The sequence below is a fragment of the Magallana gigas genome, chromosome 9 (assembly GCF_963853765.1).
Source record: "Magallana gigas chromosome 9, xbMagGiga1.1, whole genome shotgun sequence".
In the NCBI taxonomy this organism is placed as follows: Eukaryota; Metazoa; Mollusca; class Bivalvia; order Ostreida; family Ostreidae; genus Magallana; species Magallana gigas.
In genome coordinates, this window is record NC_088861.1 from 17143499 (window position 1) to 17171360 (window position 27862).

General features: G+C 33.1%; 3 protein-coding genes across 8 annotated transcripts in view; 1 reads left to right on the forward strand and 2 right to left on the reverse strand.

Annotated features, from left to right (window-relative positions):
* Positions 1-4244, reverse strand: part of LOC105325920 (E3 ubiquitin-protein ligase rnf213-alpha) — a 69151-nt gene extending 64907 nt beyond the window's left edge. Inside the window, exons 1-2 of one of the 2 annotated variants that reach the window (XM_034476075.2) lie at positions 4120-4242; positions 380-516 (exon numbers count right to left, since the gene is read on the reverse strand). In XM_034476075.2, coding sequence (XP_034331966.2) covers positions 380-509 — 130 coding nt within the window. In that variant the 5' untranslated portion in view covers positions 510-516; positions 4120-4242. Of the gene's footprint in view, positions 1-379; positions 517-4119 lie in introns of both variants that reach the window. The other variant, XM_066071144.1, reaches the window with a different exon arrangement.
* Positions 4245-5971: 1727 nt separating this feature from the next.
* LOC105337060 (pre-mRNA-processing factor 17) lies at positions 5972-13923 on the reverse strand. Of its 2 annotated transcripts, none has more exons than XM_034476078.2 (14): positions 13609-13923; positions 13253-13339; positions 12798-12927; positions 12376-12462; positions 11682-11824; positions 11389-11485; positions 10292-10506; positions 9247-9394; positions 8659-8774; positions 8163-8296; positions 7550-7626; positions 7280-7380; positions 7066-7109; positions 5972-6791 (listed from the first exon to the last, which is right to left on the reverse strand). In XM_034476078.2, the coding sequence occupies exons 1-14, from the start codon at positions 13906-13908 to the stop codon at positions 6614-6616; spliced, it is 1857 nt and encodes a 618-aa protein (XP_034331969.2). In that variant the 5' UTR covers positions 13909-13923; the 3' UTR covers positions 5972-6613. The 2 variants fall into 2 exon arrangements, with proteins under 2 accessions (XP_034331969.2, XP_065927217.1); XM_066071145.1 differs by having other exon boundaries at positions 13253-13335; positions 13605-13923.
* LOC105337059 (actin-binding protein WASF2) lies at positions 13818-27600 on the forward strand. Of its 4 annotated transcripts, none has more exons than XM_011441617.4 (6): positions 13818-13950; positions 20228-20515; positions 21544-21697; positions 22541-22664; positions 23097-23982; positions 24247-27600. In XM_011441617.4, the coding sequence occupies exons 2-6, from the start codon at positions 20248-20250 to the stop codon at positions 24417-24419; spliced, it is 1605 nt and encodes a 534-aa protein (XP_011439919.1). In that variant the 5' UTR covers positions 13818-13950; positions 20228-20247; the 3' UTR covers positions 24420-27600. The 4 variants fall into 4 exon arrangements, with proteins under 4 accessions (XP_011439919.1, XP_011439920.1, XP_011439921.1 ...); XM_011441618.4 differs by lacking the exon at positions 13818-13950 and adding an exon at positions 17089-17192; XM_011441619.4 differs by lacking the exon at positions 13818-13950 and adding an exon at positions 17302-17406.
* Positions 27601-27862: the final 262 nt, after the last annotated feature.

A 27862-nucleotide genomic window follows, 5' to 3' on the forward strand; every position in this document is an offset into this window, starting at 1 on the left:
TACCATTATAAAATAACAAAAATATGTCTCAACGCTATAGCAATCCGAATTTGAGGACTCAAACTCTCAGTAAAAAACGTCCTCAAAAGAATATTTGCATCATAAATAATGATTCGGTTCTGTCTGAAATAAAAACTCACCTTTATTTTTTTTAGTAAAAGTACATTTAGTTTATACATTCATCTAATTTGAAGTTAAACATATCAAACAATTAAACAAGATATTAGCATGCCACAATTGGCTACCATGATTTCTGTGTCAGTTGTAATTTACGTAATGATTGATTTTTCAGAAAAAAGAGATTTTAACATCAAATTAGTATTTGTTGCTTAAGAAATAATCTAATTTCTATTTTCATCAAAAACAAATGTCTGTTTACCTGTTTTAAATAGTGTCTGATCTACTTGCTCGCCACAAATTGGACACAAATTGAATTGAGGAAATAGAGGAAATCCACACAGGTTTCCATCTTGTTTCTTTGTAGGGCATGGAACTTTTTCTCCTTCCATTGAAAATCTACGAAACATTTACTACAAAAGTCATTGCTTATACATTCCTTTTCTTACACGTGTGTGTGTATGTATATATGTATGTATGTATGTATGTATTACGTACATGCATGTACATTTTACACATACACCCGCACAAGCGATAAATAAACAGTGTAAATGTCAATTAGTTATTTACTACAATATTCATTGTTTATATAATATTATGCTCTTTTTGCATATATATGTTTGTTTATACATGTACATCTTTTCACTTATTTACACATATACACGGCACATTGTTACAGTTGTTTAAATACAATAGTATCTTAATTCTTTTACTTATTATCACAATATGTGATTTGCTTTAAAGGGGCATGGTCACGATTTTGGTCAAATACTATTTTCCCATTTTTATGTTTACAATGTTTCTGTGAGGCATTTTAATAGCCTATAGACACCCAAAATTTGAGTGTTATTCGTTGAGTAATAAGAGTTTACAATGATTTACTATGTCTACAAAGATTTTGTTTACACTTTGAATGCTGAAGTAAAAAGTAAAAATGTTAGACCTAAAATGAATGTGTTAATCGTAGGGACCTGTTTATTCACGCTTAAAATAAATAAGAAGATAGGCATATCAGCTTGAAAAAGATTTTTTACCAGTATATTGAACCTATGTAAACAAAATCAGGGCCGGAGCCTATTTTCTGTCAATTTTTATCAAATTTCATTTAAAAGAATAAAGACTGGAAGGTTAAATAGCTAATATAATACTAGTATTTAAATTCATATTTTGATTTGTAAATAAATTCATTAATTTTCCTACAATAGAAGTTAATTCATTTTTATAAAAGGAGCTCCTTAATTATTTTTCTTATGAAATTCGAGCTGAATATTCATTCCTAATGAATTTTTTTAAAACAAAATATCACCAATATTTGGTGGTTCCCCCTTTTCAAAATAAGCTCTTTCCTCATATAATAACAAATGAAATGTATGAAGATTATACATGTATATAAGGATATTATATATAAGGAATAATGAATCATTCTTTGAATATTATAAGGTGGTCAATTACGGTCGGGGTTATCTAGTCCAATAAAGCCCAAAGGTCGATCTTTATGATAAATTTGATCACGTCAAACCGTATATGCATGATCACCTCATAATATTCAAAGAATGATTTCTTATTACTTATATTTATATATGTTATATTTCAACTGAATGTCAATAAAACTATTCACATTTTTATGTCATTTTTATTTCCTATTTCCTATTCATGTAATTACGCAGACTCCGCTTGTATCCTAACAGTACGTCATTTGCGTCATTTATGAACTGTTTTAGACTTTACGTTACAAAATGGATTCGTAGTGAATGGAAAATGTTAATATATACATGTACGTATAAGTTTAACAAATGAGACGATTGCTATTTTAAAGTAAACAGTGTAAGCCACTACTAAGTGTAGCTGTCTTTTGAATAGCATATGTGATTATACACATCATTTCAAATTAAGTATCCTGAAGATTCTTCTACACAAGTTACAGTTTTTTCTGGTCAAATGGTTTTTGAGAAGAACCCCCCCCCCCCTCCATTGTGTCCCCATCCTACCCCAGGGGATCATGATTTGAATAAATTTGAATATACACAATATGGGGATGCTTCAACACAAGTTACACATTTTCTGGCCAAATGGTTTTTGAGAAGCAGATCTTTAAAGATTGTCCTCTAAATACTCTCATGTAAAAATTCACCCCCCCCCCCCATTATGGTATGGTTCGTTCTGGAGAAGAAGATGACAACAACAATGACGACGACAGACATTGAACAAATTTTATTTTTAAAAAGTTTACATGAGCCTTCTAAACATCAATAAATATGAGGTTTTACATGTTGTTTTGTATGGTTTTACATGTATGGTTTGTATGCAAATTATGCATATAAAAACAAAACAATGCCTTTAATAATCGCATTTAACCGAGCAGCGGCAGGCTTATATCAAACAAATTTAAAGAAAATTGAGGTTGAAGCTTGCCTATTTAAGTTGTAGGCATAGCTGTGCCTCAAATTAAAGTACCCTATTCTTATCAGTTAGTACGAGATATATTTGCCTACGAAGGTACATTGAAGTTAAATTTTCACTGAAAAATTAACATATTTTTTTTATTAAAACCAATCATTTTTTGGACCCCTATTCTACTTCTAATCAAAGTACTGAAGTACTGAAAGCTGGGCACTTTTGGAGTGTCTTTATGCAGATTGTGTAGTAAAATCTGAAAATAAATATCTCTCTCTCTCTCTCTCTCTCTCTCTCTCTCTCTCTCTCTCTCATGCTTTTATTGTGAGCAAATCGTCAAAAAGCAACCAAATTTTGTAAGCGGCTATAAACAAAATATGTCTGTCTAATAGAAAAAAGTTCAACAGTTGCTGCCTTGAATTTTGCAACAAGCGTTATATAGTCAATCCCCTTTTCTTCAACGCGCAGCAAAGTAGTTCATAGAAATTCATGCGCATTGCATGTGTCCAAAATGCATGGTCTTGTTAAACTAAAAAAAGATAGACAATTCTCTCGAAATCAAAAAAAAAAAGAAAAAAAATGCCAACACTTTTGACAAAACGTGACTCTTTGTGTAACTATTTGGTATAGCCGAAGCTTTTACTTTGACGCTGTTTAATTTTTTGTTTACTTTTGAAGCTGTGCTATTTATAGTAACATTGGCGATTTGCCTGCCTACATCCAGGGCTCTGCTTGATTTACTCTAATTTATACATATAGAACTGAAAAAACAAACTTTGGGCTGGTGTAGAGATGTCTGTCGCATTCCACACAGATTGGTTTAAAGACATACTTTTTTCTATTAAAATATAACGTATATTTGCCTTCATAGACACAGGAGTTCTAAGTATAGACTAGATGTTTTTCTTGTTCTAAAAATAGAGGCCGCCCGATAAAAATAGGGTACCTTATTTCGAGACAATGCTTCATCATAAATGTGCAAGGTTCAACCTTTTCCTCATCAAATGCTTGTAGAGTGGACCCCAATGACCACCTATATTTTTCGGATTTTTAAAATCTGCAATTTATGTCTGCAGCTGCACAGTTTTACGTGATTAACAAAATGATTGTTCTGTACAAGCAATTGCGTACAAAACACGTAAAATCTCATATTTAATGTTTTTGTATCTTTTGACAGCAGTTTCGATCAGTGTTTTTCCATAAACAAATCAGTTTAAGAAATGTTTACATTTTGGTCCACATGTATGTATATACCAGTAAAAAATCTTTTTCGAGTTGATTTGTCTATTATCTTCCTTTTCATTTTAAGTATAAAGAAACAGTTTCTAACATTTATTTTATGTACGTCTAACACAAGAATTTTCACTTCAACGATTAAAATGTAAACAAAAGCTTTGTTTACGTAGCAAAAAATCGCAAGCTCTGTAACTCGCTCATTACTCGACGAATGACACTCAAATATTGGTTGCGAGTGGCTCAATAATTTCCAAACGACCTTCGAATATCCCCACAGCTGTTTTGTCGGGGTTTTTATCACCAACTGCATGAAAAATGTTAACCTTTGTTCCTAGAAATAAAGCTTAAATTAATTCAACGTTTTTAACTTACCTCTTAATAAGACTCCACCATTTATAAAACAGTTGTCTGACTACTGTTAATCAGCAAGTTACATAATATTTTCATGTCTGAGAGGTCTTCAAGGGGGCAAAATATTTCTTCCTTTACATCCAGTATTTTTAAATTATAAAGTAAAAAACTATTATTTTATATCTCATCCCATAATCAATCTATGTGTACTTGTGTCAAATCTTTATCGTAGCATTTTGTATATAATCTGTTCCAATTCTATGTTGAGAATATTACCCAAAAGGATCCTTCCAAATGTTTCCCGTTCATTTTCTGAAATTGACGAAAATGAAAGTAGAAATTCGCTGAAGTCAGTTTAAAACGCGATTGGAATATTGCCATTACAAACTATCGATCGGGTGGTTTTTTTCTTTATCAACAAAGACACTACAGATGAGATATAGGCTATAATCTATGTTTAAATACAGTGCAGTAGCTAAATATATGCGTTTTGTCCACTATTGTATGTGTGTGTACCGGTACCACAGAGACTTGTGTAAAAAAAAAAAAAACCATTAACAAAGTGAATATCTCGTAGGAAATCCTCAGTTACACACTACTTTAACGAATTTTTTTTTCTACACAAGTCCCTGTGGTACCGGTAAGTGGACGCGTGCGTCTGTTGGCCAACCGTGTAAAACTTGTAGGCCTATATAAACATGTCAATTTACCATTGGCGCAATTAGATGACGATGGTACCTGTTGTAACAATAAACCCGGCGCGTTTACCAATGTTATACGCACAGGAGTCCAATGAAAACGTTCGTAATATTGATTACAGTTTTGTAAACATGTCAACAAAGAAACATCTTTTTACTGTCCTAATTTATATACAACAACAACAGTTTCATCATAAATTGCACCCTAATCATCATAGTTAAAGGGGAAAAGCTTTCTCAAAACTAATGTCTCAGTTTTTGCCGTCACAGAATAATATACAATTGACAAAAACATTGGTACCAATGACATGCCAATGGTAGTTATTTTTACCAACAGCACCTTTTGTCTACCAACGGTAGAACTATGTGCATGATGAGCGCAAAATTTTTACAAAGAAAAATAATTCTGTCCGCGGGCACTGACAGTTAAACTGTATCAATTTGATAAATAATACTTCATCTTGCACATATTTTAACCAAAGTTCATAATTTCATCATTTTATACAGAAATTTCATCTGATTATCATTACTTCACATCAAGATTACATTTACGGGTTTCATTTGAAGTTTCTTTTGGTTAACAAATCAAGGAAAGCGGTGGTTATCAATATAAATTTTTATAAAACTTCGCTAATATAATCGACTACTAGCTTAATCTATTGGTATATGTAAAATTATTGGGTCTGTGTGTTTTCATGGAAAGCAGTAAATTTATTTTTGTATGATCTGCTACATTTCCTTTATTAATCTTATGTGGATATTTTATGAACGCAATATTAAAAAGTTTGTTTGGCTTCCCTGATAAAAAGTTCTTTGTGTAACCCAGAGTCTTGTTGTTCATTTAAATTTTGCCGAAAACTGACAATAATATTTTAAAAAATCAAGATTGAATAAAAAATTTGTTCAATGGAGTGGTGAACAGGTTAAGTGTGAACCTTATTGTTTAAATAAGGAAAACTGGGGTATATATACCCGTTTCTAATGTTTGTTGGTAATTAACAGTGCACTAATTAACCTGTTATTTCAAGTTTCCTAAGTGATTTTGTTTTGGTTGGGTTTTTTTTTTGGCAAAATCCAGATATTGATACCAATGAAACATACTTGGTTATGAAACAGTTCAGAATAATTTTTTTGTGAAAGTTGTCTTACCATGACATAAAAAGTACAGAAATACCTCCTTTAGAAAACTCCTTTATTCTAGATGATTGAGTGAATAATGAGATGATAAAAAAAGCACTGATGGGTTCCAAATGAATGTATGCATGTACATGTATATCATATATATAGAGTTACTGAAAGACGAGGTCATAAAATGTGAAATCAATCTGATATTATATGTCAACCACCATTTGTCCTGTGTCCCTATATACAGCAACTCCCTAAAAGCCTTATGAGACACAGGCAATTATTTCATTATCAGCTAATCAGTTATAATGTTCTAATAAGAATTTGATCCGCATTGACTGGTAATATCTTGTAAAGGACTTGACAATTGGTTGCATTAATTATATTTTCCACATGTTTAAAAAACTGAATTACATGAACATGTTTCATACTGAATCCAACAAAATTTGCCTCTGTTGAAAAATACTTCTGTGTGCTTAGTGAGCAAAACCAGCCAGGACACTATGATAATATCCAAAGTGATACTTTTTCATCAAACATGATTCCAATGTTACTTCTTGCCTCAAGAAGCATAATGCATCATGTGATTTCATTGCACACCGATGCTCCTACTTTAGTAAGCTGCTGCTGCTCATCTGTTCCTTGAATCCAGAATTCACTTTCACATTAAAAAATGTATTTCTACTCTCCCCTCAGTCCCAGTACTTGATTACCCCGTCCCAGCCACACGTGGCCACTTTTGAGGTTTCATGGGGGTGCCACAGCACGCCTACACACACATCATCATGCGCCTTGAATTTGTTGTACAGTTTTGTTGTTTTCCAGTCCCACACATACACTTTGCCATCAGCATCTCCAGATATTAGGTAACTGTAATAAAAAATAACCCAAATCTTAATGAAAAGTGAATAATTATTTAAATAATTATTATTTAATAATAATTATTTTAATAATTAAGTTTGTATAATTGAACTCTCCATCTCTTAAATATCAGTTCTGCTAATCCCCATATGCAATGTGCAACAGATTTAATGAATTTATTCTTTATTTTCTTTTGAAAAATCTAATATTTACATCTCCTAACATAATTACAATTAATAATTATCACGTTATAACTGAGGACACTTAATCTATGGCTTCGTACCTCATGTCAGGTGAGAAATCCACTCCACAGGCATAACCCGCAACCTGAAATAATTAGAAACATCTCTTTCATCAGCAGTGTAAGTAGATAAAGTTGAAACCTTTCAGAGAAAGCAACATCAGTGTGGATTTCCCTTTGTCTGCTTGGATTATGTAACTTGGTGAATCTAATCACTTCTTATGATACTGTGTTTGACAGATAACACTGTATTTACCATGTGGCCTGTAAATGTCTTTTTCCTCATGTATTTGAACCTGTTCAGTACGTTGAAGATGATGATCTTATTGTCCATGGACTGACAAGCCAACCATTTACCTAAAATTCAAAGATATAAAAATACAGTAAAATAAGGCTATAGCAAGCTTTTGTCAATGCCGTAAATCATCTTGGTTTCTTTTAAAAGATTTTCATATGGTATATTACAAGTTAACAGGTTCTTTTTTTCTTACTTTTATATTGTTTATATTAGGGGTTTTTTTCTTACCATTTGGTGAGAGCTGTACAGCTGGACATGAATGCATGCTAGGATCTGCTATGTATTTGAAATCAACAGGAATATCCCTGAAAAATAACATTGCCATCTTCTGCATTACTGAATGAAGGCCATCTTTCATTAAAAAAAATTCTGCAATTCATCATTTAAATCAAGCATGTGTGTCTTCTAAACTTGTTTGGATAAAAATCTCACCTGTCCAATATCACTTTAGATGCATATTTGCGTCAGATCAAAGTAATACATGTACATGAACATATCATTTTATCGAAATCTTCTATGAAAGTTCAAAATCAAGTAAATGTTAAGAGCCTACAGGTTTATTATTTTGAAATTGAATTCTTCAAATGATGCTATATATCTCAACTTAATAACATATAGGCCCCTTTCATTCACTAAATCTTGATCTTAAAGAATTGGAATAAGCTGAACAAATAACAATTTTTACAGATATGTTAAAAAAAATGTGCCATATTTTTTCAACTAATAGCACCAGGAGTTATCTGTCTTGTTTACTTCTAGACAGTTGAAAATACAAATGACATTGTACAAATGCTAAGAAGAAATTAGCCCTTTAAAAATTTTTTATTACTGGGCCACCTACCATTCCCACACTCTGAGACTCTTGTCGTCTGAAGTGGACACAAATCGCCGGTTATGATCCACGAAGGTGATGGTGTTCACGGCGCCGAGATGTCTGTCATACTCCTGTACAATCTCACCCGACCGAATGTCCCACTGTCAGCGAAAAACCACATAAAAAAAAGCACTCATTCATTCTAATTTTCTTTATACTGGTATTCAAACAGGGTTTAAGGTTTGAATTCACCAGAAGACCAATTCAAAGAAATTACAGCACCCAGTACACAGCACAAAAAGATAATACTTATTTTTCTTAAATAGAAAATTACCGTTGTGTTTAAATTATACTTTATGTCAATAAGATATGAAGAGTTTTTAAAATTTTGTCTTTTTAGCATTACCAATGAGGCCCAAGGGGTGGTAAGATTATAAATTGTCAGCATTACATGTACATTATGAATATTGATTACATTATGAAAGTGCTGAATGAAGGTATTTGCATGAATTAGATCACTTACACAGACGATTTTCTTGTCTGAGGTTCCAGCGACAAATAAATGCTGTTTGTCTTCCTCCGGGTGATACTTGATGCAGTACGGCACCTTCCGACTCGTGAAGCGAGACTTGCATTCACCTACAATGTTCAAACAACATAAAGTGATGACTGAAGGACTTTCTCATTCATAAGTGGACACACCAGCAATGTAAAATCTAGACTGAAACTCTATAAAATAATATCTAGATGTGATGGAAAAAAAACACAAAGCCATAAACCTGACTGCAAAAACATACTTATAAGTCACTCTAAACAAAATTAACTTTTTTTTAACAAACTGTATACTAACCTGTTCAAAAGTATCATGAAAATCAAGAGAATTTTTTTCTGACATTTCTTCACAGAATATATACCGGTACTAGTAGCAAAAATTTTACAATGAAAAATGTGTAAAATAATGCATTTTCAAACCATTTCTATGAAATGAATATAAATTCATATATTCAATCCTGTCAAGAAATCTATGGATAAAAGTAACAAAAATGAATAATTGAGTAAGATATTTTAAAACAAGGCAGTCAGAAAGTGAATATTTTTGAAATTTCCTTACCTGTCTCAGTGTCCCAGAGTTTGATGTACCTGTCGTAGCCACAGCTGAGGAACTCTGTGCCCGAGTTGTTGAAGGTTATGTCCCTCACAGCCTGTTTGTGACCGCTGTAGGTCCGCACACAGCGCCGGTCGTTGTACACCTCCCAGATCTACACAAAGAAAAGGTAGATAAATGTCAGGCCCTTTGTAACCAATATGTATCCCAATTGTATATAGAGGTTGAAACTATGCAGAAACTTCCAAGTTTCAGTAAGTTTCCGTTGGGGAAACCATTTGAATTCCTGGACGGCTTAGGCTGTGGAAACCTAATAAACCTTGAAGTTTCTGTGCTGGAAACTTGACAGAAACTTTAAGTAGCCTTAAGTTTCTGCATAATTTCCAAACGGTTTCTGCAGCACTGAAACCAGATATTTCTGAGGGTAGCCTCATTCATTCAATCATCATACAGGAAATTAACGTCTACCACATCAATAAATCTTTAGCATTGTTGCAAACAATCTGTGAATAAATAAAACTTGGTAATTTCATTTTAGATCATGTGTTCATACCCCATTATCCTCTTTGTTAAAATGATGGTATACATATGAAAGTAACTGTTTCATTTTTATTGTCTCCCTGCTTCAAATGACTTCTTCTTTTGCATGATGATTAAAAATATTATGAAGTTTTATTTAAACTTTTTCACTGAGGCTAAAATGCATAGATAAACAGAGTATATAAATTGCCTTAATTTTGCAGTCCATTCAATATCTATTGCATGTATGAAAAGTTTAAATTGAACTTTTATTATTCTGGACCAATACTGTGGAATCATTTAATTTCATGGGGGCCAATTTTCGTGGATTGTAGGTTTTTTGCTGATTTTTGGGGATGTTGTTTCGTGGATGTGTTGGTTTTCAGTTTTAATAAGAAAACTAACTCTTTCAAAATTTATTTTCATCGAGGATGTAAATTCGTGGGGGAAGGCTACTAATGAATACCCTAAAAATTGAGCCACCATAAGTTCTAATGTTTCCACAGTATACACATCAGGGTACAAAAATTACCTTAATTTTGCAGTCCATACTACAAGAGAGTAAAAGATGAGCAGAGCGGGGGAACCAGCGGATGGCTGACACCCCCTTTGTGTGCCCAGTCCAGGTGTGAATCTGTTTCTTGGGCAGGAAGCACTTCTCTGGTGGTTCATCCGACTTAAGGTTGACGCCCACATCCTGTGGTGTGTGCAAGAATGATCTCCCTTGGTAATCGTAGGCATCCTTAACTAGAAAAGTAAAACAGAAAAGATATAAACAGTCAATAAATGTTAAAACTTTGAATTGTGTTTATTTGCTTCTTTCTCAATAAATGTATGTGGCTATTTCTAAAAACTTTTAATCTTCAATAAAATTAAATTGCTGAAAAAAAAATTTCATTGTAAAATGTTTGTTAAGGTAAGGTTTGCATTTTTTAGAGGTTGTACCAAAGTTACATACCATTTTGTTCACTATACTAAAGTCTTTTTTCTCATGAAATTCAAATGAATTTTGCCCGTCCCGTTTTATAACTACAAAAGGTCAAAGTTTATGATTTCCAATTTTCATTTTGATGAAATGTAAACAATTTCGTGAAAATATGTACATTTTATATGTGACTATTATGGGGGTTATTTATGCTTAAAATGTTCGAAAATAATATCACTATTAATATCATGATTCACTTTTATTAATTTCTGATGAACTATCTAAAAATAGAATAAAATGCAACAAAATTCTTAATTTTGGACTACTCTTATGTAAACGAAAACATCTTATTTGAAACCTTTCCAAGTCCACCGATTTCAGGAAAAACGTATCTTAGAATATGTGTAATCTGATGTTTCTAAAACACTATTCAAAACCATATGATGCGGATTTCGTTTTCGTGGAAATTGATAAAATGCTTGTGTCCTCTTATTTTTTCATTGAAACTAAAAAAAAAACGCGAAATAAAAAAAACTGAAATCAATTATGACGTCATATAAATGTTGACGTCATAACTGAAATAAAAGGTAGTTGGTGTTACGTCACAATGAAAATGTGTGAGTTATCTCCCTGTAACCGCAAACCTTACCTTAATTGATTTTAAAAGTTATGCTCATTAAATTCAGAATGTTAGGTTTTCTTACTGTGTAGAGTTGTTTTTTCGTCAGCTGTCTTTTCTTCTGTTTGTTTAGAGGATTTGCTTCTTTTGGCAAGAATTTCATCCAGTTCTTTTTTCTCTTCCTTTAATAAAAAGAGAATTGACACAGAATAAACAACTCCCAAATTAAAGACATTTGAATAACATAAATTCTGCAAATATACATACTTTTAGAATTCACTGTCAGAGTTTTCATAGGCTATGCCCGTTATCCAATCCATTTGAATATCAATAAAATATGTTTAAATTAAATAAATAAATTAATTTACTCTGACATACTTCATTGGGTTTCATGACTGTCTTTTCGTCAATAAATTTGCCCCAGGGTCCAAGATATCCTTCAATGTCTCCCGGGTTATCATTGCGTAACCTCTTTCTCTTGTCTTCTGGTCTCTTTTTTGCTGACTCAAACACAGTTTTACCTGAAAGAAGATAAAAAGCAAATCATTATGTAGCAGAGACTAATACTGCACTGCCTCTACTGGGATTTGAACCCAGGTCCTCTCACAAGCAAATCAAGCACTCAATTGATTATGCTAAAGGGTTACACTATTAGCCAGAACTGGTAGGAATGCCAAATACATCTGAAACTACTATGTGTATAATGTAGAAGCACATGTTAACGTTGGGTTAATATTTCGTTACCTTTTAACCAAATAAAATTTTGTTGGCATTTAATTTTGTCTTATCGTAAGCTCTAAAATGTATCATGTATCTACTCTGTTTTTATTGATCATGATAGCTGCATGGTCGAAAATTCTTCATGGAGTTAATTTCGTTGATTTATACTGCCAATGAATATAATGATATTAAATCCTCAATGAGTATTTCTGCTTCTACAATAATCATAATTATACGATATTTATCTCTAATCCCAATTTATTCACTAGAACAGCTAAGTGCAGTACAAGCACCTATGAATATAGCAGAGTTTCTGACACGAGCAAGTGAAACAGTAATCACACAGCATTACCTTTATTTTCCTCCTTGGCAACTTCGTCTCCAACCAGTACAGGTTCTGACACTACACTGTTACCCTCAGAGGGATCCATAGCATATCCTAAAGTGAAAAATTCCACAACATTGATGTATAAGAAATAAATATAGAAATAAGTGTTACATAATAAGTGATAAACATTACTTTAACAAAGGGACACCCTTTTCACAGGACTTAAACAAAAGGACACCATTTTTACTGGAGGTTCTATATGTTCACAAATGAGAAATGAATATTAGCCTTACACTTTAAGATGTTGAATTGATAAATAGGTGTTACTGTACCCAACATACATTCATGTTAAACTGATTAGGATGAATTGATTTGAAAATGGTTTCACTGAAGACACTGACTGCAACTTTTGGACATAAGTGACTGGTTATACACTGTCTACGTACCATAGCTATGGAATGTTCTTCTCTGGTTCTCAAACTCAAAGTTGCTGACATGAGCTGCCTCGGCAAAACCTGACAGCGTGTTACGAACAGCAGACATCTGTCGAGTTTTGTATGGATTGGCAGGCCCCACCTGATACAAAAAAGAAATAGAATTTGCTGACATTTTCTTCACTCCCTATTAATAATATAATTTTAGAGGTACATTTATTCTGAATGATAATAAATGTTTTTCAATTTGAAACATAAAATTATAATACCAAAGGGTAAAACTACAGCTTGTCGAACATAAATTTATGTGTTAATATTTTTAATTCTATAGCAATTATCTGTTGATCTTTATAAAACAAATTTACGATTTAATAGCTATTTATGTATAAACATATGTTCAGAAGCACTTTGATGATAGAAGGTTACAGTGTGATCTTACAGGGGGCCTCTACTGTTGGTCAACATACCTGTGGTGCATATAATTCATCATACTTTGGGTTGTATGTCACTTCCTTGACAGAATGACCAATGTGTCTTTTTTGTTCAATTTCTTCCTGAAAAAAAGAAGAAATTAAGTATCATATTATAAACATCTTCTTTCTTATATCAGTTTTGATCAGCACTGAGTTAGTAAAATATTCCCACTGCATTACAAAATACATTACCATTACATGACTACTTTATTCAATACTACAACATTTTTATTCGTTTTAACATGAATAAATGTAACAATCAAGGGTATGAGTATGAAAATGTACCGCCAACTATAATGTTCAAAACAACTGAGAAAATTCAAGATAACTTTTCATATACCCAAACTTGCCTTTGTCGCAATAACAGGGGCAGCATTTAGAGCAATCGTGGTAATTGACTTTTTATCTGGATCGAGGGGCTTAAGGTGAGCTGTCAAATCATCTGTTGTTTCTTGCTTTTCGTCTTCTCCGTCAGAAGAATCGCTATCGTAATTCTGGATACAATGCATTTCAACGTTTGGTTGACATACTTTCAAATCACGCACTTTACTTCCGGTGAGACAAATCTCGTCAGCTAAACGAGAAATCTCGAGACATCGCCATTTTCTGTTGACTTCCCGTAATGTAGAGAAGATGATAGACCTATTCATGCAGCCTTGTGATGGCTTGACAACCCCATAAAGTACAGACAGGTAAAGATATATGCAGAATTTTTTTCATGCACACCTCTTGATGTTTCTATGTAATATCGCACACGAACTTTCACCCGTATTCAAGGGTGTGCCCCTGATTTTTCTCTCTTCAGGACTTTCATTTATATCCTGAACTCCTAAAATATTTATTATTGCTTTAGATTTCATGTTGAATTAAATTTAAAGACCAAAAATCTTTATCCGTTGTTTATTCATTTCCTAATTGTAGTTTTCACCCAAATTTACTTATGGGTCATATGCCATGGCATGTTAACTGATAACTGTAAACCAGTATATGACAGTAGGGGCCTGTAAGTACATTTTTGATGCAAAGCAGCAGTTGTCAAATACCAGGTTTCCCAAAATTAAAATTGCTCGAAAGATGCTTAGCATGAATGAATTACACTGAACAGTCTAGAGTTTTACTGTATAGTACTGCAGTTTGTCAATTGATCTTCACAGTTCACATACATTTGAGGTGTAAGTGTCAGTCAAAAAATGAGAAAAAGGTAATCTATTGTCTGGCCCAAGTAATTGTTTCTGTCACATTTGGACAATTTTGTTAAATATACATAAGATGTGACCAAAGTACAATTGAAATGGCATCTTCGCTAGCCAAGGGTTTCAGATCCGCACCGCTTCTCACGAATGTGAGAAGCGGTGCGGATCAGAAACCCTTGGCTAGCGAAGATGTTAAAATGGATGAAAGGGAAAGTATCAAAGATATCTTCATTGACATGTTATCAATTTTCACTCGGGGAAAAAAAAATCACAGGGACCAAAAACAGATTTCTTAGGGAGATTTATAATGGGAAATGTTGATGTCGTTATTCCATTCGGAAGTCACATGGAATACCTCACAAAATTTTTCAATGTTATCATCCGAGTACTTTAAATATCTATTGCATTAATGCAAATTTTCTGTAGACTAGCTACTTTGACATAATATTGAAACCTTATAAAGTTAGAGGGGGCGTTTCAAAGGAGAAACCTTGGAAATTTTAGTATACTTTTGGATGAACATCAGTTGAACCATAGCTGAGGTATTTATAAATATTATGGAGAAATTATAAGCAAAATGTAAATCGAGGATATCTTAATTAGGACAGAATATACATGATATAGTAGAATTCATATATGGTGCAGAACTGTAGCTCGATCTCTATGGCAAACATATTAAATTTAAAATAGTTGACCTAAGGCAAAAATAGGTTCTTATTTTTGGAGTGTACTTCCTCCGGATGAGATGATATTTTTAAACATGATCAACATCATTACAATCATACACACTTAACATGTACCACTCGGGTATGTTTATCAGTCTTCCTCTCAGCAGATATAAAAGGTCCTGCATGAGTTCAGTAGACTTGTGCTTTGAATTTAGATTGACTTGAGGAAAGTAATGACAATTTATGTAAATGGTTAGCCTTACACTTAATTATGCTCATTTAAACATCAATGAAGGTGTAATTTTTTTGTTTTCTAGCTGGTCTTTGTTTTAAAATAATTTTTTTTTTTTCAAAATGAATTTTCACTGGCTGCCCACAACAAATCAATCAAGATAATTTTGGGTGAGTGTGCACATGATTGATGAAGAAAATTAAATAATTAATTTATGTTATCACTTGCCTAGTTATGCAGTTAGCCCTGGGTTTGAATCCAATTTCATTCATATCTGGGGGGGGGGGGGGTTATTTGTAACTGAAAATGTTTCAAGGAAAAAAAAACAGTTTTGGTTTATATCTGGTCATTAGAGTTTCTAGTCTCCAAATTTAGAAAATCAGTGTTGGTCGCCTGTTAAACTGGTACCTGCAGTTATATATATGACTCTCAGTGATATAAGGAAGAAAAGATCTATGCTATATATCAATAATCTTCTAGTTACAATAAAGTTATACATTCATGCTAATGTTTGATGAAACAATTTTTATGTAGCATGTTTAACTCCATGTACAGTCCCACCTTGTTATTTTAAACTGAGAAGAAAAAAAAGATATATATCAGAAGATTTGAGATAAATTGGTTAAATCAAAGATTGAACATCTGTGATTTTCATGTTGTGGATTTTTCAAATATTGAAGTCCATTTGTACTATATAATTACATGTATACGTATATTTACATGCAATGGCTTTTTTTTTCATGTGTGTTAAAAAAAGATATGCAAAAAAAGTGTCCAAACTACATTACATGTATACATTGTCAAATTTTTTGTTTAACTCTCGAAATATAATTTTGTACTACATAAACTACACTTTGACCATTTGGTTCATTTAGACACCTTGAAGGCAGTGTTATTGTAGAGTCTTGATTCCATTTCTACAGTCTTAAGGTTTAAATTCATAGCTGCATGTATAAAAGCAGCTTTTTCTGAAGAAGTAATTAATTGTACATGTACTACAAACGATTTGTTTCCTTATCTGATAAATAAATTAAACCTTAAATTCCTGTATTTAGATTGGTGCAATTGAAAATGTTTATAAATATTAAGTTCCTTATTACTTTGTTTACTGCATGAACATGCGAGTGAATAATTCAGTTCCCTTTCGTCTGTAAATGTGTCATTTGATTTACTCTTGAAACATATCTGTATACTAGAGTTGTTGATTTTTCTCCGTCCAATGAAGGTCCAAGTTTCGGCCATTTTCCCTTGTAAATGTTAAAAGATTTTTTATCCCCAATTGAACCTGTACTTTACCTCCATTATTTGCCCTTGCCCCCCCCCCCCCACCCCCACCCCCCTTCCCAAGGAAAAAAAAAGGAGAATGTTTATGATTGTAAAAGTAAAAAAAACTAAACAATAAATAATAATTAAATGTACATGTACAGAAGATGGAAATTGAACAAATTAATTTATTTCACTTCATAGTTTATTTATCATATTATACATATATACACTCATGCTAGATTTTTCCAACTAATCAAACATCAATGATTTTTACTAATTCAAAAGTCACAGACCCCAGTTTTAAAAGCAGAGAAAAATTACTTATAACGTACATTAATAGATCAAAGTAGTATGTTTGAAGAGGAGGAAATCAGTTAAAATTTTAATCAGATGACATGCACACTGACATTTTTTTTTTCCCATCAGAAACAAATTCATGTGTGCGCGTTCATTCAAGTGGAGATGTAGGTACTACACTTAAGCATGTAGATCACGATTTCAAGTACTAGTACATATTTTGTAAGTCATGGAGTGACAGTGTGGACTATTCATCACCAGTTGGCTATGTAGTACATGTATGTACATTCTTTAGGATGTGGGTGAAATCCGTCCAGGAACCGGCATGTCTAATCTGTATATAGACTCTATTACTAAATACATTACAGTCACTGCTATTTGTGCTGGCAGTTTTCAAAATGATTTGCTTGGCTGCATGTATGTAAAGCTGTGGCAGTTATTTTTGGAGAAGGGAGAATGAGATTAGTTGAAAATTCGTTCTTTACAGCTATAGTAAGAGAGTGTACATCTTAATTGAATTATGCATTCAATTTGTATGGGAATGTATGATAATCAAAACCTGAATATGTATTGAATTACGTAAACTGTTTATTTTTTTTACAGTTTGTAATCTAATATTGACTCCATGCAAACTTTAAACTTAATCTGATAGTAAATTGTGCATGATTAAAAAAATGTTGTATTTTATAGCATGACAGAAGAAGAATTTCAGTTTATAGAAAAAAAAAGGAATAGATAAAGATAAACCCATGTGTTTTCTTCCTGGTGCCCTAAAAATCTGTGTTAATCAAATTGTTCAGTAGATTTGTACAAAACTATGGAACCAATGAAGTTCTCAAACTTTTATCACTTTATCTTGTAACATTGATGCAAATATTTGTGCAAAAAATACTTATCTGATATGTACACGTACAAATGATAAAATGATCATACTAATACTTTAAGATACATACATGTTTAACTGTATCATTAATTTTGAAATAATTACATATTAAAAGTACTCAATGGTAATGTGTAAATGAAGTTAATTAATGCAAATTTTTCTCTTTTATTAGGGAAAAAATAGGGTAAATTCATTTAATACATGGAACATATCAACTTATTATTAAGTAGGATACTGGGTGTGTGTGTTTAAAGATCAATATCAAAATGCTAAAAATTTAGACAGGTTTCATTAGTTCTCATTGAAATAGTTTTATACCTGAATTTAAACTAGGAAATAGTTAACACAGCCTTTGCAAAAGGAAAAATTTTATCATGTATGTAATGACCCTATTTAAAGAGGATTTTGTGTGCATTCTAGGAAGTTGTAATATTTAAACTGTCAGTTTCAAACTGTGATAACTACGTGCAAGTTACACCCTCTCCCCGTTTTGAACATTCAGGTGTGTATTGTGTATTCACCATCTTGAATCGGGCTGTTTAAATTGCTGTGTGTAAATTGCTCCGGCTTCAAATTGACAGGGTGAGTCATTCGTGTAAGTATCTCTATTTGAAACAGGAAGTAGGCGCATGGTATATTATGATTACTTTATACTGTAACAGTGGTTTGATGATATGTCTTCAGTTCAAAAGTTGACCATAACAAGGCAGATGTAAGATTTTATTTACAATAACAAATTAAAAGTCCTGTTGAGGACCGGCTGAATTTCTCATTGACAACATGTCCTTAGGTAAATTAAAACAAATGGTGCATGAAAATTTTGTTGATCTAACACTGAAATTCCTGTTATCTTGCTCAAATCATATCTATTAGCATTCCTCAGTTTGAATCACATGTAAAACTTTAAAAGTACATTACGTTTTGAGATTTGAAATTTACTTTGCAGCTAGTATAAACCCCCACTATAAACTATATCTAACCTCCCTTCTTATTTTATGTTGAGGGGGGGGGGGGGGGGGGTATATTCAACTCACCCCCCCCCCCCCCCCCTAGCATTTGTATATTATTTGGGTGTTGGGTTGGGGGGGGGGACTGTACGCAAGCATGCTATGTTTAAGTTTCAATCAGCAAACACTTGGCTCTCTGGTTCAAACTTTATGGAGAGAAACACAATAAACCTATCCATATGGCCAGAGAATGGATTAAAAATCTAATTAGAGAGTATAAGCTAACCTAATATTCCCCCAAGCTTAGTGTGTTGTGTGTAGCAGGAAGCTCTAATTTCATTCAGGCACCGAATCCATTATGCAGTATTTAATAGGCACCCTGATTTCTCCTGGCTGTTCATCGCTAAAAAATAAATCTAATATTTTCTGCATTATAGTTTCCATTTACATCGTTATATTTTTCATCTAGCTGGCTTTTTGCAATGACTTTCCGCAGTAATAAAGTCTATTGCTTATAATTGAATTTTGATAAAAAAGAAAATGGCGATGTATATGGATATCAGGTGATGATACTTGTACATGTATTGTGATCTTTTATAAATCTGTGGACCACTTTCCAAGTATCTACAGTGCACTGTTGAAATACATTTCTTTACTTTTATGATTATTAACAATTTTTGAATTTGCTGCTTTGTATACATAAGCAAAGTATGAAAAGAGAATATGTGCCCAAATTGTTTATTCTTACTCATTAAGACTGAGCTACATGTAATACCATTGCATACAAATTGAATTTATTTATTGAACATATTAAATGGCAAGTATTAGACTTTATGCATCTTGGTAGATTGTAAGGAAGAAAACGGGAATCGTGCTTTCACAAATCACAATGATATATTTCATTTGAGTGCTGTATATTTTAAGTTTTTTTTTTTAAAGCATTTCCTTTTCATTGTTGAAAAAAATACATACAAGAAAGCAGGAAAAAAACAATCCCTAATCAAAAGGATTTCTAGTTGATTTTGTCTTGAAAATTTGTACTTCCTTATTTCTGTTGTTCCTCAATTAGACTTGAATGCACAGTGTATATATGAGTACAAATAGTACAGTAACTATAGATGTGAACTGTGTTTAATGAATGTTAGTTCTCAAGTGGTTTTTTTTTTTTGGTTTTTGGGGTTGTTTTTTTTTAATCAATGTATATATCTTGATTTAGGATTTAAATCAGGAAGGAATATTAGAATTATCTTTATTGTTTGTCAACTGAAATCATTGATAAAATACGAAAACAATATCATCTACATGTAACTTCTCTTATAAGTCAATTTGGGTAAATTTTTGTTGTAAATTGTGACGTCTTGATTTTGAAAAAGCACACAGTAGAATAGAATCTTATCTGCCCCAATGTCCTCAATTAGATGGCCACTTATATGTTTTTTATATTTTTAACATTTTCTCAATTTCCCTTCTATTCTATTTCTAGCTTGAGCTGAGCAACAGACCATGCCGTTCATTCAGCGGTGTTTGGAACCCATCAACGTCAGTCGGGTGGAGGTAGAGAAGGGCATTAAGAATGAGTTAGAATGCGTGACCAATCACACCCTAAGTAACATCATCCTTCAGCTGAGCAGCCTTAGCAAGCACGCGGAGGACATGTTTACCGAGCTATCGATAGAGGTCAAGACGTTCACCGACCGGACCCAACATCTCCAGGGTCGAATCGACCAGCTCCAGGAGAAAGTTACGAGGCTGGATGCAGCCGGAGAACTCGGTATGCTGGGAGTTAACTAAAAATAAGGAATACTGTAAACATATTATGTTTGGCTTGTACGATATTTGGCGGTAAATAGTTTTTGAACAAGTTGGCGTGGATTTGAATTAGCGTATTCCTGAATGTGACTAATCTTATACATAAATGCGTGGCATTTAGTCATGTACTTGATTTAATGGAAAGCGCATTCCGCCAAAAACGCTACATAGAATACACAGCCAAATGTAATATGTTTACAGTATGTTAACATATTAAGTTCATACAGACTTGCTGTTGAACGTTTATCAACCCTCATTGCAGCCTTACAAAAGTTTGTTTAAAGGATAATAACTTTTCAGATGAATTGTATTAAATTATGATTGGCATGCATACAAATCATCATACCTGGTGACCTAAATCGACTGAAGTCGCATATTTCTGAAAGAATAATGGTCATATCTCTGCAAGATTATCTATATTACAGAAAAATAATTGTGTATCATATGATTTCCATGTGAATTTTTTCATGTAGAAGCACTCATGTCAATTTTACCTCACAAAATCCTTTTTAAAAAAGAGTTTGTGATATATAGCATAAAAAAAATAAAATATCGCATAAAAAAATAAATTTATAAGTCATATGCTCAATATGACAATTGGGTGAACTTTTCACGAAAATTTCAAGTAAAATTGATTTTTAAAAAAAGAGTTCTCTTTTCACATGAAATACATCTAAGCCACAATTGGCCGTGTATTAAGGGAAATTAAACCTTAATTTTAAAATAAACATTTATGTTTTTAGATTTTTACTGAACATTTTTAAAGCTGATTGGTAGTTGTCATCCAAATTCACATTGATGTACATGTATTGATATTTGTATCTGGTAACATGTGTATAGAATATACATTTAATAAACACCATATTTAGACCTTGAATGTCAAACTTTATGAATGACAAATAAATTATATAAAAAACAGAGGGATCAATAGTATTTTCTCATGATTATAACTATTGAATTGTTTGTACTGACAACTTCTGTTTCTGACAGTGTCCATTCACGAGTTACACCTGAGGAAACCCTTCAAGAGCTCCACCCAACACGACCAGCAAGTGGTGTCCAGATCTACAATACCCAGATGTATACTGAAGGCCTACAGTCATTGTGACCCCACCCCCGCTCTCACCAAACTCAACCCCTACAGGTACTTCATGCACAACACCGTCTATTGTTAAAATATGCTGAAGGGATCGAGAATTTCACACACAAAACCATCTTAGACATGGGGATTGATCAAGATTTTTGTAATTTTTCTCATTTTAGCTTAAAAAGTCCATTGAAATTCTGTTAAAATTTGAGGGGTTTTTTTTTAACCCTTTTTCATGCATTGTCGACATTTTAAAGGTTAAAAGGGACAGAATTTTGTGGATTAGCTTGCATAAATACTGAGAATAAAAGATTGTTTCATAATTTCTAGAGATTGTAGATTTATGGATTAGGAGTTCCTCTAAATGCACAAAAATGAGCCACTTTAATTCCTTATCTATGATTGTTTAGTTCTTATTTATTAGTCATGAATTTATGAAACACTGTAGTGGATTTCTCACCCTCTCTTATTTTCTTTTCTTTTTTTTTTAAATTGTGATGTTGTAATCTAAATATTTGCATGTTAAATTTCCATTAATATGTCAAGTGTTTTACAGTACCATTAGAAGTAGAAATAAAACAATTACTGTATACAGGGAAATATTTGCCCCCAATTTATTTTCGCCCCTTTCGCCGTCGTCTGTGGGCGAATGTAAGACTGGGCAAAATTCAATGTCTCAAATTATCCATCTGAAAAAAAATATCTGTGTCTGGGTGAATTCAAGACAGGGCGAAACTGTTAGCAGGTGTGGAAGGGCGAAATTTACACAGGGCAAAAATTACACAGGGCAAAAATAACCCTGTATACAGTATTACAAAGTCTTTGAATGAAATGTATAAGGTATCTTTTGCAAATCTCATATTCTGTCCACATTAACATAAAGCTCTGTTTGTTTAACAGGGAAGATGGACGAGACAGTGTAAAGTTCTACACAGATCCAGGCTACTTCTTTGAGTTATGGTTCCAAGACATCCAGAAAGATATCGAAACTAAGAAGACAGAATTAAAAGCAAGGAAGAAAAAGGTAGGTACTAAACTCAAGTGCGGATCTGGGGGGGGGGGGGGTCACGGGGGGTCCAGTCCTCCAACCCCATTATTAACTTACTAAACTTTTATGATTAAAATTCATTATTTATATTGATAAGTTTCCTAATTTAAAAGGACAGGAAGTTTGTAGCAAAAAAGCAGTGACATCCCTGATGCATCAAATAGGAACCTTAAATTCTTTATTTGAATTATGTTAAAAAGCATGTTTCCTTCATAAGGATATTTAGAGAGAGAAAAACTTTGTTAAAATCACTCATCTTTTTTAACCAGACTTCCTGATTTTCACACTTTGGTCTTTTTCATCAATTAAAAAAGATAATTAATGATTTCATGCTAATGTTTAATGTTGTCTTCAACTGTCAGCAACTTTGTGTGAACTTTAATTTATGTATATTATTCATCCTAACAGAGGCCCCAAAAAGTTGGAGAACAGAGGAAAAAGCCACGAAAAGTGGAACCCAAAGCGCAGAAGTTTCAGGATATGAAACATGGAGTGGAGTTCTCAGATTACGCGGATCCTGCTAAGCTTCGAGCTCAGAGCAACAGCCAACCGCGACCAGAAAGCTTGGAAGTGAATCAAAGAAGACAAGAAAATGCCCATTACGACCAGAAGGCCACAAGGCCTCCTAATGGGCCTCAGTCTCAGTATTCTCAGGATGTGTCGCGTCATACAAACAATGAGAATAACAACCATTTTGTGCAGACTGGTAACCACCATCCTCCAAGCATGCACCAAAACCAGTTTTCACCACACAACCGCGTGGCGGATAATAGAGGCTCTTCCAGCAGTATCGGTAGTAATATCATGCGGCCAAATCAGCCACCACCAGCACCACCTCCTCACCTGGCTAATTTACCACATCACAGTCCCCAGAGGGACAGTCTACCACCCCCACCCCCACCGCCTCCTCTACCAGAGGACGAAGATCCAAGGCGGTACCAACCTAGTCCTGAAATTACCCGAGTGCCCACCACTCACCGACCGTCGCCTGCGAGACAAGAGGTGGACCTGCTACCCCCTCCTCCTCCCCCACCTCTGAGCCCTGAGCAAAATCTACCCCCACCTCCGCCTCCACCCCCAGTGCATTCAGGGATGGCCCCGCCACCCCCTCCCCCTCCTCCACCCCCTATGTCCATGACAAATGGAGTAGATGATAATTCTTCAACTGGCTCTGGCCAATCTAGCTCCATTGGGTCAGCGATTATGTCTTCTCCAAAATTGAAACCCACTCCCAAGCAGCCAGCTGTGGTGGACGAAAGAAGCAATTTGCTGGCACAGATTCGACTGGGAACTCGTAAGTATTTTATTTTAGTCACTGTTGGTAGTGTTGGGGGCCATTGCTGGCAGTCTATTTCATTTTTTTGTAAAACAAAGGAAGTCATGTTTCTTTTTTGATACATGGATAATAGAAAAACGGATTACTTGATGCTGTCATATGTTTTATTTTAAGGAATTGAAATTAAAAAAAAAAACATGTAGATTGAATATAATATACAATGTATATTTGTCAGTTTAGCAATATTCTTAGATGTATTAACACTGTGAATTCAATTTACAGACAAAGAAAAACTACGTAAAGTGGAGGAGAAAGAGAAAGAACGATCAGACAAGTCAACACCAGGCGGCAATTTTGACGTTCATTCCATCATGAACAGAGCATTTGAAATGCGTCGTAAAGTGATAGAAGAAAGTGAGGAGGAAGACGGCTCATCAGACGATGAATGGGATTGATCAGCATTAACTGAAGTCTTGTGGACAAATACTGTGTAAACCATATAGCCAAACGCTTGGGAGATCTCTCGTCGACTGTATTTCTGTGACAGTCGACTTGAAGCATGATCACCATTCAAAGATGCCGCCCAATGTCTGGCTTTGACTGGGAATAAAAAAACTACATCAAGTTTTGTATCCAGTGTATGTTTTATAGAACAACCAAGATGTATTGATATAGTGATATACACTTTCATATTATTGGACAATATGATATCAAAATGATAGACAGGTATCCTTTTTATATAGATTGTATTCAAGGAATAGAACTCCACTAACCAATCAAAGAAAATGGCTTTATAACAACAGAGCATTCAGACATCCTCACAAGACACTGTTCCTTCAAACTGGGTCAAAATTATTCAACAATTCAACAATATGTTTGGCATATTTGAGAATGAATAATGACCCACTATTTTTACATTTACTCGTACTCCCATTATACCATTCTGAAAAGTCTACTTAAACAGTGTAAAAATGATCATGTTTTAACACCAAGATACCTTACCCTATTCTATTCTATGTCTCTCACTTAAAAACAGTTTTAAAATAACTGCATAATATTTGAGGATGTGATAAGGATTTGTTACGCCTTCATAAATTACTCTGGTTTGTTATATATCAATATGACATTGTAAAGAGAACAGGGTATGGAATGCTTGCTAGACAGCTTTTTGCACAAGAATCTATATTTTTTAAATAGATGAATGCAAGGTTTAAGGTGGCATTGTACAATTCTTTTACAACAGATAAAAGTGCTTCATAAAAAATTTCCATATATTTATATATAGGCTGATTTCTTAGCATTAATATCATACAATTTTGTTAATCACACTGAAAAATGATCAAAACTTGATGTCATCTATTTTATACATATATATCAACATTTACCCATTTGCAAAACCATAGCATATTAAACTTAATAATTTTGTTATGCAACAATAATGATTTCTTTGAAAATACTCACAGAAATATCGGAAGGAAAGATTAGCAAAAACTATACTAATTGGAAAACTAGATATTTTTTTTTAGCTCTGTTAATATCATCTGATCATTTGATTATCTCATATCTAAAAACCAAAATATTTACTAAAGTGCTGCTGTGTTTGCAAAGAATTAATAAAACCCACAGTTGTCTTCCTTGAATAGTAATTTTATTTCATTAGGGTGTTTATAATTATTTTTTTAAAGTAATTTAGCATAGCTATGGTTCCCGTGTTTTAAAAAAAGGTGATTTCTGTAAATAACTCTACATGTAATGTTTAAAGTCAAAGTTTACACGTGCAATATTTTAAGTTGTCGTAAAGTAATATGGGCAATGGAAGAGGAAAGGGAGGAAATATCATTATGATTGTTGTTCTTGCATTCACGGTTATTGTTTCTGTATTGTTTTCACTTTAATTTTTGTTTAGAGTTGATGTTGAATCTCATAACAGGAGACATGAACTTGGTCAACATTAATGTTTGATTCCTTTGGTTTAATAAAAACAGCAGCATTAAAAAAACATTGATATTAAATGCCAAAAGGAAATAATTGTTAAAAAAATTGTTTATCATCAACTGTTTCTTTCAACTGAATTTCCTTTCCCTTTTTCGTTTTTAGATTTGTTAGGAATAGTACTTTCATTGTAACAGCATACTATGACTGGAAATTCTGAAAGAGACTGTAGACCCAAAAATTTAGATCTCTGAAAGTGAGCTTTTACTTTTAATGTAAGACAAGACTACCTCAAAAACTGAAGAAGGGAAAGCTTAAGGGTTTGCTGACTGTAAACTTTGCATTGAATGTACTGCTTTCATCATTGTAATTTTAAACTTTCAACTTTGTAATAGAGTATTTATTAACTTTTATTGTTCCTGTACATATATTTTTTCCTCATGTAAAATATGTGTAAAACCTTCATGTATTTTCTCCATATTACTCAGTGATAAGCATGATAGTGTCTATTTATATCTCAATATTTTTATTTGAATTCATATTCAGGTTTATTACAATACAATTAATCCCTCTGTTGTGTATCTCAAAAAATTTTCACCTGACTATGATATTACTGGTACAAATAATACAGAAATATTCCGTAACATTTATTAAAATAAGTTTTTGGAAGGATAGAGGGGATGTTATAACAGGTTTAGATTCAGGGAGAAGGGAATGTCTTGCTTTAAATTTTCACCACATGTCTTTTCTACAAGTTAAGAAGAACAACCTATGTCAAGCGGACATCCATGTTTATACAGTTTACATAACCAAACGAGATTTCATCTAACATGTAAAATATTTAGCACCTCATCCAAGTTACACATGTAGTTCCCCCTTTTACCTTAAACTCTCATTTGAGAGAAAATTCTGAGTGTTTGAAGCCATATTGTTTGTAGACAGATCAGTTCTGTAGATTTTTTTTTCTTTCAGCTATTATTATTCCTACATGAGTACATATTTAGAAACAGAACATTATCCATGTGTGATTGTACGCATGCGCAGTTTGTCGATTCAAGTATCAATTTTCTTTTAGCATTGTAGTACAAGAGTTGTTTCCCGTTTATGACTAGGTTTCATTGTTATCCTGTATTGTTGGATCTAACAGTACTGCAATTCAACAATGAATAATATTCATTGAATTTCCTGAAAATATATTTATTGAGTTATAATGTTACTTTGATCAGTACAGCCATGTTAACGTACTGTTGGAACATTGGGGCTTGTGTGTATTACGTTTGAGGATTATTTCAGCCAGATAAAACAACACCAAGAATTTACATATGTTATGTAATTTTAGTTTACATGGAAATGGAAATTCAGTTCAGGTGTGATAACAAAGTGATTTTTGTTACTATTGTAATAAAAGAGGCCCCACTGTGTATTGCAATCGCATCTTCTCGGGCCTTTCCGTCAAAGTTCGGGAAAAAAAATTCCGAGCCTGCCGGAAAGGCCCAAGGAAATGCGGTTATGTGTATTGTATATTGCATGTTCACCATATTTACATACATACAGAGAAAGTGCTTTCCATGATTCCAGTGTAATTGTGTCTTTATGTTGGGGCTTATTCGGCTTGTTAGAGAAAACCAGAAGAATGAAAACATCATAGTACTAGCTTTTTCTCTTGATGTACATGTATGCAATAAACTTTGCTTTATTTTGAAACCTGTTCATTTTTTGTGTGCAACAAGGGTATCTTATAGAGTCATTCTTTTGAAATGAGCAACAAACATTTTTAAAATCCTACTGGAGCGTTTTAAAAGAAGTTATTATAACTTGAAATTTACTCAAATGAAATGAAGTTTATTTTAAACTTAAATTTGTAACTATTTTGATGGATGTGACAAAAGTTATCATCGAAATTTATACATCAATACACTCTCGATATCACAAACCTTACTACCAGTATTTGGAGAAAACAATTTTG